The 13,614-nt window shown below is 46.4% G+C and overlaps 1 protein-coding gene across 1 annotated transcript; it reads right to left on the reverse strand.

Annotated features, from left to right (window-relative positions):
* Nucleotides 1-502: 502 nt before the first annotated feature.
* Nucleotides 503-13,203, reverse strand: LOC139256317 (zinc finger protein 239-like). The gene is made up of 3 exons (XM_070874194.1): nt 13,060-13,203; nt 10,084-10,172; nt 503-1,138 (listed from the first exon to the last, which is right to left on the reverse strand). Exon 3 carries the CDS (start codon nt 1,029-1,031, stop codon nt 666-668), a length of 366 nt encoding a protein of 121 aa, XP_070730295.1. The 5' UTR covers nt 1,032-1,138; nt 10,084-10,172; nt 13,060-13,203; the 3' UTR covers nt 503-665.
* Between the last annotated feature and the right edge of the window lie 411 nt (nt 13,204-13,614).

Here is a 13,614-nt window from a genome sequence, read left to right on the forward strand (position 1 = left end):
ATAGAGAGATGTTTGAGCAATAAGTCAGTAAAGGCTTATGGGGAGTGGGCAGGGAAGTGGAACTGAGTCCATGATCAGATCAGCCATGATCTTATTGAATGGCGGAGCAGGCCCGAGGGGTCAAATGGCCTACTCCTGCTCCTATTTCTTATGTTCTCATGTTCTAACTGAACATTTCTCCCAGTGTAACCTTGTCTGTAATGAAATATGTGTCATTTAATAAGCCTCAGGTCCTTGCTCATGTCTGCTGCAGATTCCAGAGTTGATTCCGGAGATGAGCGGATTGACTTATGAAGATAGGTTGATTTGGTTGGGCCTATACACATTGGAGTTCAGAAGAATGAGGTTATCTCAGTGTGGCCCTGAAGGACTGTGTCCAGGCTGAAGTTCTGTTCCCCCTGTAAGATCCTCCCCACAGATTGTCCTTTCTCAGCTCCAGCCAGGTGATGCTATACACTCAGGTGGGAAAGACAAAAATCCACAGCAATGTGTTGAAAGCAAAAGTAATTTATGTGTCCATATCCCAAATATTATACCTCTTTCCAGTTACAGGAGTTATTACCATCAGCGTTACAGGATTTATAAACCCCAACTGTCAGAATGAACACGATGCAGTCTAGGATGTGATTACCAGCAGCAATAACAACAGAATCCAACCCCTGCGGTCACTTGTGAACTCGCTGGTGTCTCAGCAGGTTGCCTGACAGAGAGAATCCCTTCCCACACTTAGAGCAGCTGAACGGCCTCTCCCCAGTGTGAACTCGCTGGTGTGTCAGCAGGTCGGATGACTGAGTGAATCCCTTCCCACAGTTGGAGCAGGTGAACGGCCTCTCCCCAGTGTGAACTCGCCGATGTGTTTCCAGCTGGGATGGGTAGTTGAAACGTTTCCCACAATCCCCACATTTACACGGTTTCTCCCCAGTGTGACTGCACTTGTGTCTCTCCAGGTTGGATGATCGACTGAAGCCTTGTCCACACACAGAGCACGTGTACCATTTCTCCCCACTGTGAACGGTGCCTTCTGCTTCCATGGTCAAAAGCTGATGATATTCCAGTCCCGATGTACCGAGTGACTGTCAGATCTTGAGGTGATGTTTGGTTTGAGCTTCCAGTCTACAAATCCTCCCCATTTAACATCCTGTAAAGTGAATTTCAAACAGGAAAAAGGGAGTGTGAGAGAGAACCCACAAAAACACAAAGGCAGATTGTGAAATTGAGTTTAATGAATCTGGTCATTTGTGGGGCCGGCACGAGAAAAAAGTGACCATCAAAGCTGCCGGATTGTCATAAAAACACATCTGGGTCAGTACTGTCCTTCAGGGAGGGGAACCCACCTCCCTCGACAGGCCCACATGGGCAATTGTTGGTCCCACTGGACCCAGAAGTACTGGGGGTGAAACCCAGTAACTTCTACCCCTCTCCATCCAGCTCAAACTGATGTAACAAACAGACCCACACAGGAGGCCAGTGAGTGACTTCCACATCCAGCGCCCACTGATACAGAGCGGCTGGGAATTGCTGGGCCTGCTGTATAAATGTAAGTTGTTGTTTTCCTGGTGTGGGGGAGGGGCTGCCCCCGGGGGTTTCTGGTGCCGGGCCCGGTGGCTCTGACTCAGGGCCCGAGAGCCGCGGTCGGTGTTGCCCGGGGCCCGTGAGCCGCACTCGGCGTTGCCCGGGGCCCGAGAGCCGCGGTCGGTGTGGCCCGGGGACGAGAGCCGCACTCGGTGTTACCCGGGGACTGAGAGCCGCACTCGGTGTTACCCGGGGACTGAGAGCCACACTCGGTGTTACCCGGGGACTGAGAGCCGCACTCGGTGTTACCCGGGGACTGAGAGCCGCACTCGGTGTTACCCGGGGACTGAGAGCCGCACTCGGTGTTGCCCGGGGACTGAGAGCCGCACTCGGTGTTACCCGGGGACTGAGAGCCGCACTCGGTGTTACCCGGGGACTGAGAGCCGCACTCGGTGTTGCCCGGGGACTGAGAGCCGCACTCGGTGTTACCCGGGGACTGAGAGCCGCACTCGGTGTTACCCGGGGACTGAGAGCCGCACTCGGTGTTGCCCGGGGACCGAGAGACACACTCGGTGTTACCCGGGGACCGAGAGCCACACTCGGTGTTACCCGGGGACCGAGAGCCACACTCGGTGTTACCCGGGGACTGAGAGCCACACTCAGTGTTACCCGGGGACTGAGAGCCACACTCGGTGTTGCCCGGGGACTGAGAGCCACACTCAGTGTTACCCGGGGACTGAGAGCCACACTCGGTGTTACCCGGGGACTGAGAGTCACACTCGGTGTTGCCCGGGGACTGAGAACCACACTCGGTTAAAAAGGAGGCAGACAAAAAGCAGGAAACTATAGACCAGTTCGCCTAACATCTGTGGTTGGGAAAATGTTGAAGAGTTCATTCTTCAAGAAGCAGTAGCACGCCATTTGGAAAAGCATAATTCGGTCAGGCAGTCAGCATGGAATTATGAAGGGGAGGTTAATTCTTTGAGCATGTAATGAACAGGGTGGATAAAGTGGGTGTGGTGTATTTGGACTCCCAGAAGACATTTGACAAGGTTCCACATAAAAGGTTACTGTACAAGATAAAAGTTCACGGGGCTGGGGGTAATATATTAGCATGGATAGAGGATTGGCTAACTAACAGAAAACAGAGAGTCAGGATAAATGGTTCATTTTCCGGTTGGCAATCAGTAACTAGTGGGGTGCCGCAGGGATCAGTGTTCGGACCCCAACTATTTACAATCTATATTAACGACTTGGAAGAAGGGACCGAGTGTAACGTAGCCAAGTTTGCTGGCAATACAAAGATGGGAGGAAAAGCAATGTGTGAGGAGGACACACGTAATCTGCAAAAGGACACAGACAGGCTAAGTGAGTGGCAAAAATTTGGCAGATGGAGTGTAATGTTGGAAAGTGTGAAGTGATGCAATGTGGCAGAAAAAAATCAAAGAACAAGTTATTATTTGAATGGAGAAAGATTGCAAAGTGCTGCAGTAGTGAGGGACCTGGGGGTACTTCTGCATGAAACACAAAAGGTTAGTATGCAGGTGCAGCAAGTGATCAGGAAGGCCAATGCAATCTTGGCCTTTTTTGCAAAGGGGTTGGAGTATAAGAGCAGGGAGGTCTTGCTACAGTTATACAGGGTATTGGTGAGGCCACACCTGGAATACTGCGTGCAGTTTTGGTTTCCATATTTATGAAAGGATATACTTGCTTTGGAGGAAGTTGAGAGAAAGTTCACTTGGTTGAGATGAGGGGTTGACTTATGAGAAAAGGTTGAGGAGGTTGGGCCTCTACTCATTAGAATTCAGAAGAATGAATGAGAGGTGATTTATCGAAACGTATAAGATAATGAGGGGGCTTGAGAAGGTGGTAGCAGAGAGGATGTTTTCACTGATCGGGGGAGACTAGAACTAGGGGGCATAATATTAGAATAAGGGGCACCCCATTTAAAACTGAGGTGAGGAGGAATTTCTTCTCACAGAGGGTTATAAACCTGTGGAATTCGCTGCCTCAGAGAGCTGTGGAAGCTGGGACATTGAATATATTTAAGACAGAGATAGACAGTGTCTTAACCGATAAAGGAATACAGGGTTATGGGGAACGGGCAGGGAAGTGGACCTGAGTCCATGATCGGATCAGCCATGATCGTATTAAACAGTGGAGCAGGCTCGAGGGACCATATGGCCCACTCCTGCTCCTATTTCTTATGTTCTTATTTTCTTATATAGTGAGTGTCTGGTATGGGAGTGTGGATTTGACTCTATCTGTCCATCTCTGGTATGTGGATGAGGGTTTTACTCTGTATGTTAGTTTCTGATACGAGAGCATGGATTTTATCCTGTACCTGTCAATTTCTGGTAATTGCCTGTGGGTTTAATTCTGTATCAAAAAGGGCCACATTACAACATAATTCTAAAAGGACAAAGAGTGTTTAAAAATAACAAGCCTGAAGGCTCTGAGTCTCAAAGCGAGAAGCATTGTAATAAGGTGGACGAATTAACTGCACAGATATCTGTTAACGGATATGATGTAATTGGTATTACTGAGACATGGCTCCAGGGTAACCAAGGCTGGGAACATAACATCCAGGGGTATTAAATATTCAGGAAGGATAGCCAGAAAGGAAAAGGAGGTGGTGTAGTGTTAATGGTTAAAGAGGAGGTTAATGCAACAGTAATGAAGGACATTGGCTGGGATAATGTGGAATCTATATGGGTAGAGCTGCGAAACATCGAAGGGCAGAAAACGTTAGTTGGGGTTGTGTACAGACCATCAAACAGTAGTAGGGGGGTTGGGGATGGCATCAAACAGGAAATTAGGGACGCGTGCAATAAGGGTACAGCAGTTATCATGGGTGACAACCTGCATATTGATTGGGCTAACCAAACTTGTAGCAATACTGTGGAGGAGGATTTTCTGGAGTGTATAAGGGATGGTTTTCTAAACCAATATGTCGAGGAACCAACTGGAGAGCTGGCCATCCTAGACTGGGTCTTGTGCAACGAGAGAGGATTAATTAGCAATCTGGTCTTGCATGGCCCCTTGGGGAAAAGTGACCATAATATGGTAGAATTCTTCATTAAGCTGGAGAGCAACACAGTTAACTCAGAGACTAGGGTCCTGAACTTAAAGGAAACTTCAATGGTATGAGACGTGATTTGGCTGGGATAAACTGGCGAATGAAACTTAAAGGGTTGACGGTGGATAGGCAATGGCAGACATTTAAAGATCACATGGATGAATTACAACTATTGTACATCCCTGTCTGGCATAAAAATAAAACAGGAATGGTGGCTCAACCGTGGCTCACAAGGCAAATTAGCGACTGTGTTAAATCCAAGGAAGAGGCATATAAATTGGCCTGAAAAAGCAGCAAACCTGAGGACTGGGAGAAATTTAGATTCAGCAGAGGAGGACTAAGGGTGTAATTAGGAGGGGGAAAATAGAATACGTGAGTAAGCTTGCAGGGAACATAAAAAACTGACTGCAAAAGCTTTTATAGATATGTGAAGAGAAAAAGATTAGTGAAGTCTAATGTAGGTCCCTTGCAGTCAGAATCAGGTGAATTCATAATGGGGAACAAGGAAAAGGCAGAACAATTGAACAAATACTTTGGTTCTGTCTTCACTAAGGAAGACACGAATAACCTCCCAAAAATACTAGGGGACCGAGGGTCTAGCGGGAAGGAGGAACTGAGGGAAATCCTTATTAGTCAGGAAATGGTTGGAGGGAAACTGATGGGACTGAAGGCCGATAAATCCCCAGGGCCTGATAGTCTGCATCCCAGCGTAGTTAAAAAAGTGGCCCTAGAAATAGTAGATGCATTGGTGATCATTTTCCAGAATTCCATTGACTCTGGATCAGTACCTATGGATTGGAGGGTAGCTAATGTAACCCAACTTTTTAAAAAGGAGGGAGAGAGAAAACAGGGAATTATAGACCGGTTGGCCTGACATCGGTGGTGGGGAAAATGCTGGAATCAATTATTAAAGATGTAATAACAGAGCATTTGGAAAGCAGTGACAGGATCGGTCCAAGTCAGCATGGATTTATGAAAGGGAAATCATGCTTGACAAATCTTCTAGAGTTTTTTGAGGATGTAACTAGTAGAGTGGACAAGGGAGAACCAGTGGATGTGGTGTATTTGGAATTTCAAAAGGCTTTTGACAAGATCCCACACAAGAGATTAGTGTGCAAATTTAATGTCCACATTTTTTTTTCTGCAGTTCTAGTCAGGTAGAACAGTTCCACTTTGGAACAGAATTTTTTCTTCAAAAGGGGGCGTGTCCGGCCACTGACGCCTGATTTGAAAGTTTCCACAGTGAAAACGTACTCCAAACTAACTCAGAATGGAGCAAGTGAAGATTTTTGTAGAACTGAAAAAACCTGTTCTGCACATTAAAAAATCAGGCGCAGATTTCAAATTAGGCGTCCAGAACGAGGTGTGGGTGGGGGGGGAGGGAAGTCATTAAATTCTACAATCAATCCTTATTGTTTTTATACAAATATTATACAAATAAATCCAACCTGAATAAACATTTATAAGCAAAGAAGAGATTAAATAAAGCATCTTCCTATCTGTGTGAACGTTCTTCAGCCAGGGAGAATGCTGCAGCAAGCCTCACAAAATGAGGCAGCCGTTCCCGAAGGTGGGCGGGCGGGAGTGAACCGAGCGACTGAACGCAGGGGGGGGACAAAGCCGTTCCAGATGGCGGGAGGGAGGGAGGGAGGGAGTGAACAGACCGACTGAACGCAGGGGGGGGGACAAAGCCATTCCAGATGGCGGGAGGGAGGGAGGGAGGGAGGAAAGGAGACAGAAGGCTGCAGGAAGCCACAAAAATTGAGGAGCCATTTCCCGACGGCAAAAGGGGGATGTTGTCGGGAAACGGCTGCCTGAACTTTCTGAGGCTTCCTGCAGCCTTCTCAGTGCTGATGGCAATGTGCTTTTATTTAAAAATGTTCAAAAACTAAACAGCTACAAAGAACTACAAAAATGGCCGAGTGCCAATGTGTCCTTCACACTGAGCATGCGCGAACGCTCCAACGCGCACGCGCAGCGTTGCCGGCAGGAAAAAAAATAATTTAAATCGTACCCGCCCCCTCCCACTTACAAAATCGATGCGAGTGTAGGCTCCACCCCCCCTGGGCGCCGCACCAAGCAGACAAGGAGCTGCAGGGCTCTCCAGAATCGCGAGTTTTTTTCCGGCGCCGTTTTAGGCGCGAAAAACGGGCGCCCAGCTTGGAGGGGTGACCGTTTTTTATCGTGTGGAGTCTTGGGCCCATAGTATTGGGGGTAATGTATTGACGTGGTGGGAGAACCGGTTGGCAAACAGGAAGCAAAGTGTGGGAATAAACAGGTCCTTTTCAGAATGGCAGGCAGTGACTAGTGGGGTGCCGCAAGGTTCAGTGCTGGGATCCCAGCTATTTGCAATATACATCAATGATTTAGATGAAGGAATTGAGTGTAATATCTCCAAGTTTGCAGATGACACAAAGCTGGATGGCAGTGTGAGCTGTGAGGAGGTGCTAAGAGGTTGCAGGGTGACTTGGATAGGTTAGGTGAATGGACAAATGCATGGCAGATGCAGTATAGTGTGTATAAATGTGAGGTTATTCACTTTGGTGGCAAAAACAGGAAGGCAGATTATCTGAATGGTGACAGGTTAGTAAAGTGGGAGGTGCAAAGAGACCTGGGTATCATGGTACATCAGTCACTGAAGGTAGGCATGCAGGTACGGCAGGCAGTAAAGAAAGCAAATAGCATGCTGGCATTCATAGCGAGAGGATTTGAGTATAGGAGCAGGGAGGTCGTACTGCAATTGTATAGGGCCTTGGTGAGACCACACCTTGAGTATTCTGTGCAGTTTTGGTCTCTTAATCTGAGCAAGGACGTGCTTGCTATTGAGGGAGTGCAGCGAAGGTTCACCAGACTGATTCCTGTGATGGCAGGACTGACATATGAAGAAAGACTGGATCAGCTAGGCTTATAGTCACTGGAATTTAGAGGAATGAGAGGGGATCTCATAGAAACATGTAACATTATGACGGGAGTGGACAGGTTAGATGTAGGAAGAATGTTCCCGATGTTGGGGAAGTCCAGAACCTGGGGTCACAATCTAAGGATAAGGGATAAGCCTTATAGGACTGAAATGAGGAGAAACTTTTTCACCCAGAGAGTGGTAAACCTGTGCAATTCTCTACCACAGAAAGTTGTGGAGTCCAGTTCGTTGGATATATTCAAGAGGGCGTTAGATGTGGTCTTTACGGCTAAGGGGATCAAGGGATAGGGAGAGAAAGCGGGAGTGGGGTACTGAAGTTGCATGATCAGCCATGATCATACTGAATTGCAATGCAGGCTCGAAGGGCCGAATGGCCTGCTCCTGCACCTATTTTCTATGTTTCTATGTATCTTTCCATTCCTGGTGTGTGAGTGTGTTCTGTGCTGTATCTGTCCATCTCTGTTATGTGAATGTGAGCTCTACTCCATACCCGGCATTCTCCAGTATGTTAGTATTGTTTTACTCTGCACCCCCAATTCCTGATAGTTAGAAAATAAAACAAATACTCTATCAATTTTTGTTATGGAGTGAGTTTTCTGCTGAATCTGTCGGTCTCTGGTAAATGAGTCTGAGTTTTACTCTGTATCTATCTATCTCTGCTATGTGAGTGTGGGCCTTTCTCTGTATCTCCATTTCTGTTATGGGAGTCTGGATTTTATGCTGTATCTGTCAAGTTCTGACATTTGATTGTGGGCCTTACTCTATAACTGCCAGTTTCTGTTTAATTGTGAGTGGACTTTCCTTTGTACCTGTCAGTTTCTGTAATGAAAGAGAGATCTTTACCCTGTACCTGTCAATTACTGGCTCGTGAGTATGGGCATGTCACTGTCTGTCAATTTATGTTATGGGAATATGGATTGTAATATGTCAGCCTCTGATATGTGAGTATGGGTTTTATATTGTATCTCTCAGTCTCTGATATGTGAGTGTGGGTTTTATACTGTATCTCTCAGTCTCTGATATGTGAGTATGGGTTTTATACTGTATCTCTCAGCCTCTTATATGTGAGTATGGGTTTTATACTGTATCTCTCAGTCTCTGATATGTGAGTGTGGGTTTTATACCGTATCTCTCAGTCTCTGATATGTGAGTATGGGTATATACTGTATCTCTCAGCCTCTGATATGTGAGTATGTGTTTTATACTGTATCACTCAGTCTCAGATATGTGAGTGTGGGTTTTATACTGTATCTCTCAGTCTCTGATATGTGAGTATGGGTTTTATACTGTATCTCTCAGTCTCTGATATGTGAGTGTGGGTTTTATACTGTATCTCTCAGTCTCTGATATGTGAGTATGGGTTTTATACTGTATCTCTCAGTCTCTGATGTGAGTGTGGGTTTTATATTGTATCTCTCAGTCTCTGATATGTGAGTGTGGGTTTTATACTGTATCTCTCAGTCTATGATATGTGAGTATGGGTTTTATACTATATCTCTCAGTCTCTGATATGTGAGTATGGGTTTTATACCATATCTCTCAGTCTCTGATATGTGAGTATGGGTTTTATACTGTATCTCTCAGTCTCTGATATGTGAGTATGGGTTTTATACTGTATCTCTCAGTCTCTGATATGTGAGTGTGGGTTTTATACTGTATCTCTCAGTCTCTGATATGTGAGTGTGTGTATTTTTCTGTAAGTGTCAGATTTTGGTGTATGTTGAGGTTCAATCTGTGCTTCTCAGTTTCTTCTATGTTGGACTGTACCTATTTGTTCCTGTTACTTGATTGTGTGTTTTAGACTGTACCTGTCATTTCCTGCTATGTGAGTGTAGAATTTCCTCTGTATTTTCCAGTCTCTGGTATGTGAACGTGAGAATCAATGTTAATTTTTACCTGTATTTCTCTGATGTGTGAGTGAAGATTTTGCGTTCTCCATGTCATTGTTCAGATGTGTGGGTGTGGGTTTTACTCTGCCCCTATCAGTTCCTGCGATGTAAGTAACAATTTTACTTACTGCCTTTCAGTTTTCCGATATGTGCACATGGGATTTACACTTTACCTGTCACTCTGTGGTATGCAAGTGGGGATTTTATTCTGTTACTGTCACTTTCATATATGTGGGTGTGTGTTGTATTCTGTATCTGTCAGTCTGTGGTACGGGAATGTGGGGTTTATTCTGCACCAGTCATCTTCTGGTATGTTCGGGGGGTTTAAATACTGAATCCGTCAGATTCTGAAACATGAATATGGCTTTTGCTCTGTACCCATCAGCTTCTGATATGCGAGTGAGGTTTATACTACCTGTTTAACATTTTTTCTGATAGATGATTGTCTTTTATTCTCCACCTGCCAGTTTCTGGCAAATGAGTGTTGGTGTTTAATGTACTGTCAGTGTGATCTGTTTCAATGGTGAAACAGCATGTGATTACACTGCTCCATGTGGCTGTAAGATTCACAATGTAACTCTGCCACTTCGGATCACTGTGGGACTGACAGCTTCTGCTGCCTGTGACAATAGGATTGAGGCCAGTTCTGAGACTCTGCGCTCTGTGAGTGATAATCTACTTACTGTGTGTGAGAAGGAGCTGCCTGCACTGTTCCTTGTGTTCCAGGTGGAGGAATGATCACATTTGTTCTGGCTGGTTGAAGAATTTTGTTCTGAGAATAATAATACGAGAACATTATTAGTTCTAAGATATGGATGCGGGGACATTATGATGTATCTGAGGGAGTGACAATGTATCTCTCAATCATCAGCAACACGGTTCTGGAAAACTCAACTCACCGAAACAATATAACCCGTCTTTAAAATATCTTCTCCCACACTCCTCTCCTGGTGCCTGCAATAGATGCACTTTGTGAAACTCCTCACATTCTCACTGTCAGGCTGTGTTTCCACTGCTCACTGCCCAATAACAACAGACACAGTGAGATTGGAACTGAATCAGGAACATTCACTGCTGATTTGGAGAAAGAAAGCAGCAATGATTGGAAAGAGCGAGGTGATTTACTTTCTCTGTTAGCTTACACTATCCATACACAGTCCGAGAATGGCCTCTCGCTTCCCCCACTCACATCTTGTTCCGGAACTAGTTCCTGATCCACTCTGCCCTTAGACACAGCCCCCGAGGGAACTAAACCAGGAACGTTCACTCCTGGTTTGGAGAGAAAGCAGCAGATTGTAAACAGCAGATTCTGCCCATTCTGTCTCCCTTACCCTGGACACACGTTGTCGAAACACAGCCCGAGAATGGCCTCTCCCTTCCCCCACTCACATCACGCACTGACACTGATTCTTGGTCCACTCTGCCTCTTACACACAGCCCACGACTCCCCCTGAACTCCCCCCGGACTCAATGCCGATCTCTGAGCCCATCTGCGGACACACTCGCAAAGCGCTGCACTGCTGTAAGGAGGCTGCTGCTCGCTGCCTTACCCCGGGGACACGGTGTCACCATTCCCGGCTGTTTTAAACCATCTTCTTCCGCTCACTGAGTGAATGGCGATCACAGGCAGTGCTGGGGGAGGGGAGGGCATGTGCTCCTCTGCTCACTGGGAACGACACAGGGGGTGGGGCTGAACTGTGCATGCGCAGCTCTCTGCAATAATTCAATCTGTAAAAATCAAAGTGCACTTTTCCCAATTTACTTTTATCAGAATCTGAGCAAAGGAACTGGGCCTGGGGGGAAAGGACAGAGAATGATTAAAGCTGCAAGCCTTGTCCCTTGGAGATGATCAATTTGGGATCATTCCGTGCAGGGTGTTTCTCTCCATTAGCCCGTCTTCACAAAGCAATCCAGCAGCAACATCGGAGGGACGAGGGAGTGGGAGTGTTTGCTGGGACCGTGCAGGAGTTAATATCTGACAGAAACAATCCAAGATCAGTTCAATTACAGTAAAACACTCAGTCACTGAGAGTAATACCGAAGTGTATAATCAAGGGGCTTTCGTGAGGGAAGAACTTAATACAATAACAATTCATAATGAAGTCATACTCAGTAAAATAATGGGACTAAAGGCAGACAAGTCACCTTGCCCTGATGGTTTACATCGTAGGATCTTAAGAGAAGTGGCTGCAGAGATAGTGGACACATTAGTTGTAATCTACCAAAATTCCCTGGATTCTGGGGCAGTCCCAACAGATTGGAAAACCGAAAATGTAACGCCTATATTTAAAAAAGGAGGCAGTCAAAAAGCAGGAAACTATAGACCAGTTAGCCTAACATCTGTCATTGGGAAAGTGCTGGAGACCATTATTAAGGAAGCAGTAGCGGGACATTTGGAAAAGCTTGATTCAATCAAGCAGAGTCAGTATGGCTTCATGAAAGGGAAATCATGTTAGACAAATTTGCTGGTGTTCTTTGAGGGTGTAATGAGTAGGATGGATAAGGCGGAACCAGTGGATGTGGTGTATTTGGATTTCCAGAAGGCATTTGATAAGATTGCACATAAGAGATTACTACACAAGATAAAAGCTCACTGGGTTGGGGGCAGTATATTAGCACAGATAGAGGATTGGTTAACTAACAGAAAACAGAGAGTCGGGATAAATGGGTCTTTTTCTGGTTGGCAAATGGTAACCAGTGGGGTGCCGCAGGAATCGGTGCTAGGTCCTCAACTATTTAAAATCTATATTAATGACTTGGATAAAAGAACCAAGTGTAATGTAGCCAAGTTTGCTGATGATACAAAGATGGGTGGGAAAGCAAATTGAGGACAAAAAAAATTTCCAAAGGGATATAGACAGGGTAAATGAGTGGGCAAAAATTTGTCAGATGGAGTATAATATGGGAAAATGTGAGGTTATCCACTTTGGCAGAAATAATAGAAAAGCAAATTATAATTTAAATGGAGAAAAATTGCAAAGTGCTACAGGACAGAGAGACCTGAGGGTGTTTGTGCATAAAACACAAAAAGTTAGTCTGCAGGTTCAGGAAGTAGTCAGGAAGGTAAATGTAATGTTGGCCTTTATTGTAAGGGGGATAGAATAAAAAGCAGAGAAGTCCTGCTCCAAGTGTACAGGGTATTGGTGAGACCACACCTGGAATACTGTGTGTTTAAGCAGAGAAGTCCTGCTCCAAGTGTACAGGGTATTGGTGAGACCACACCTGGAACACTGTGTGTTTAAGCAGAGAAGTCCTGCTCCAAGTGTACAGGGTATTGGTGGGACCACACCTGGAACACTGTGTGTTGAAGCAGAGAAGTCCTGCTCCAAGTATACAGGGTGTTGGTGGGACCACACCTGGAACACTGTGTGTTTAAGCAGAGAATCCTGCTCCAAGTGTACAGGGTATTGGTGGGACCACACCTGGAATACTCTGTGTTTAAGCAGAGAAGTCCTGCTCCAAGTGTACAGGGTATTGGTGAGACCACACCTGGAACACTGTGTGTTTAAGCAGAGAAGTCCTGCTCCAAGTGTACAGGGTGTTGGTGGGACCACACCTGGAATACTGTGTGTTTAAGCAGAGAGGTCCTGCTCCAAGTGTACAGGGTATTGGTGGGACCACACCTGGAATACTGTGTGTTTAAGGAAGGATATACTTACACTGGAGGCTGTTCAGAGGTTGATTCCGGCGAGGAGGGGGTTCTCTGATGAGGACAGGTTGAGCAGGTTGGGACGATACACTTTGGAGATCAGAACAATGAGAGAAATCCGAGGTGTGAGAATAAAATAACTCAGCTCTTACTTTACCAAATTGGCCGCGCATGCGCTTTGCTGCTCACTGTACCAAGATGGCGGAGGACTGACCCTGCCTTCCTGTACAAAGATGGCCGCCGTTACCCGGGACCTGTGACCGGGAGAAAGCCTCGAGGCTGCAGCCGCCGATATTCCGGTTATTATTCCGGGCTTCCGGCGGGCACCAGGTGTTTCTGAAGCCTCCCCGGCTCCCCGCTGGTCCTTTACTCCCCTCCGCCCCGCGGGGATTGAGCTGTTTGGCGTAACACATTTCACCACAGCCGCTCCGCCATTACACGCACCGCGCATGCTCCACATACCGCCAGGTCTCGCGCCTGCGCACTGGGCCCCTGTAGTCTGGGCTCGGCACATTCTCCATCGCGGGGAATGCTGGGTAAATACCCAAGACCACCTCAGTGACTG

Source organism: Pristiophorus japonicus, unplaced genomic scaffold (assembly GCF_044704955.1).
Source record: "Pristiophorus japonicus isolate sPriJap1 unplaced genomic scaffold, sPriJap1.hap1 HAP1_SCAFFOLD_71, whole genome shotgun sequence".
In the NCBI taxonomy this organism is placed as follows: Eukaryota; Metazoa; Chordata; class Chondrichthyes; family Pristiophoridae; genus Pristiophorus; species Pristiophorus japonicus.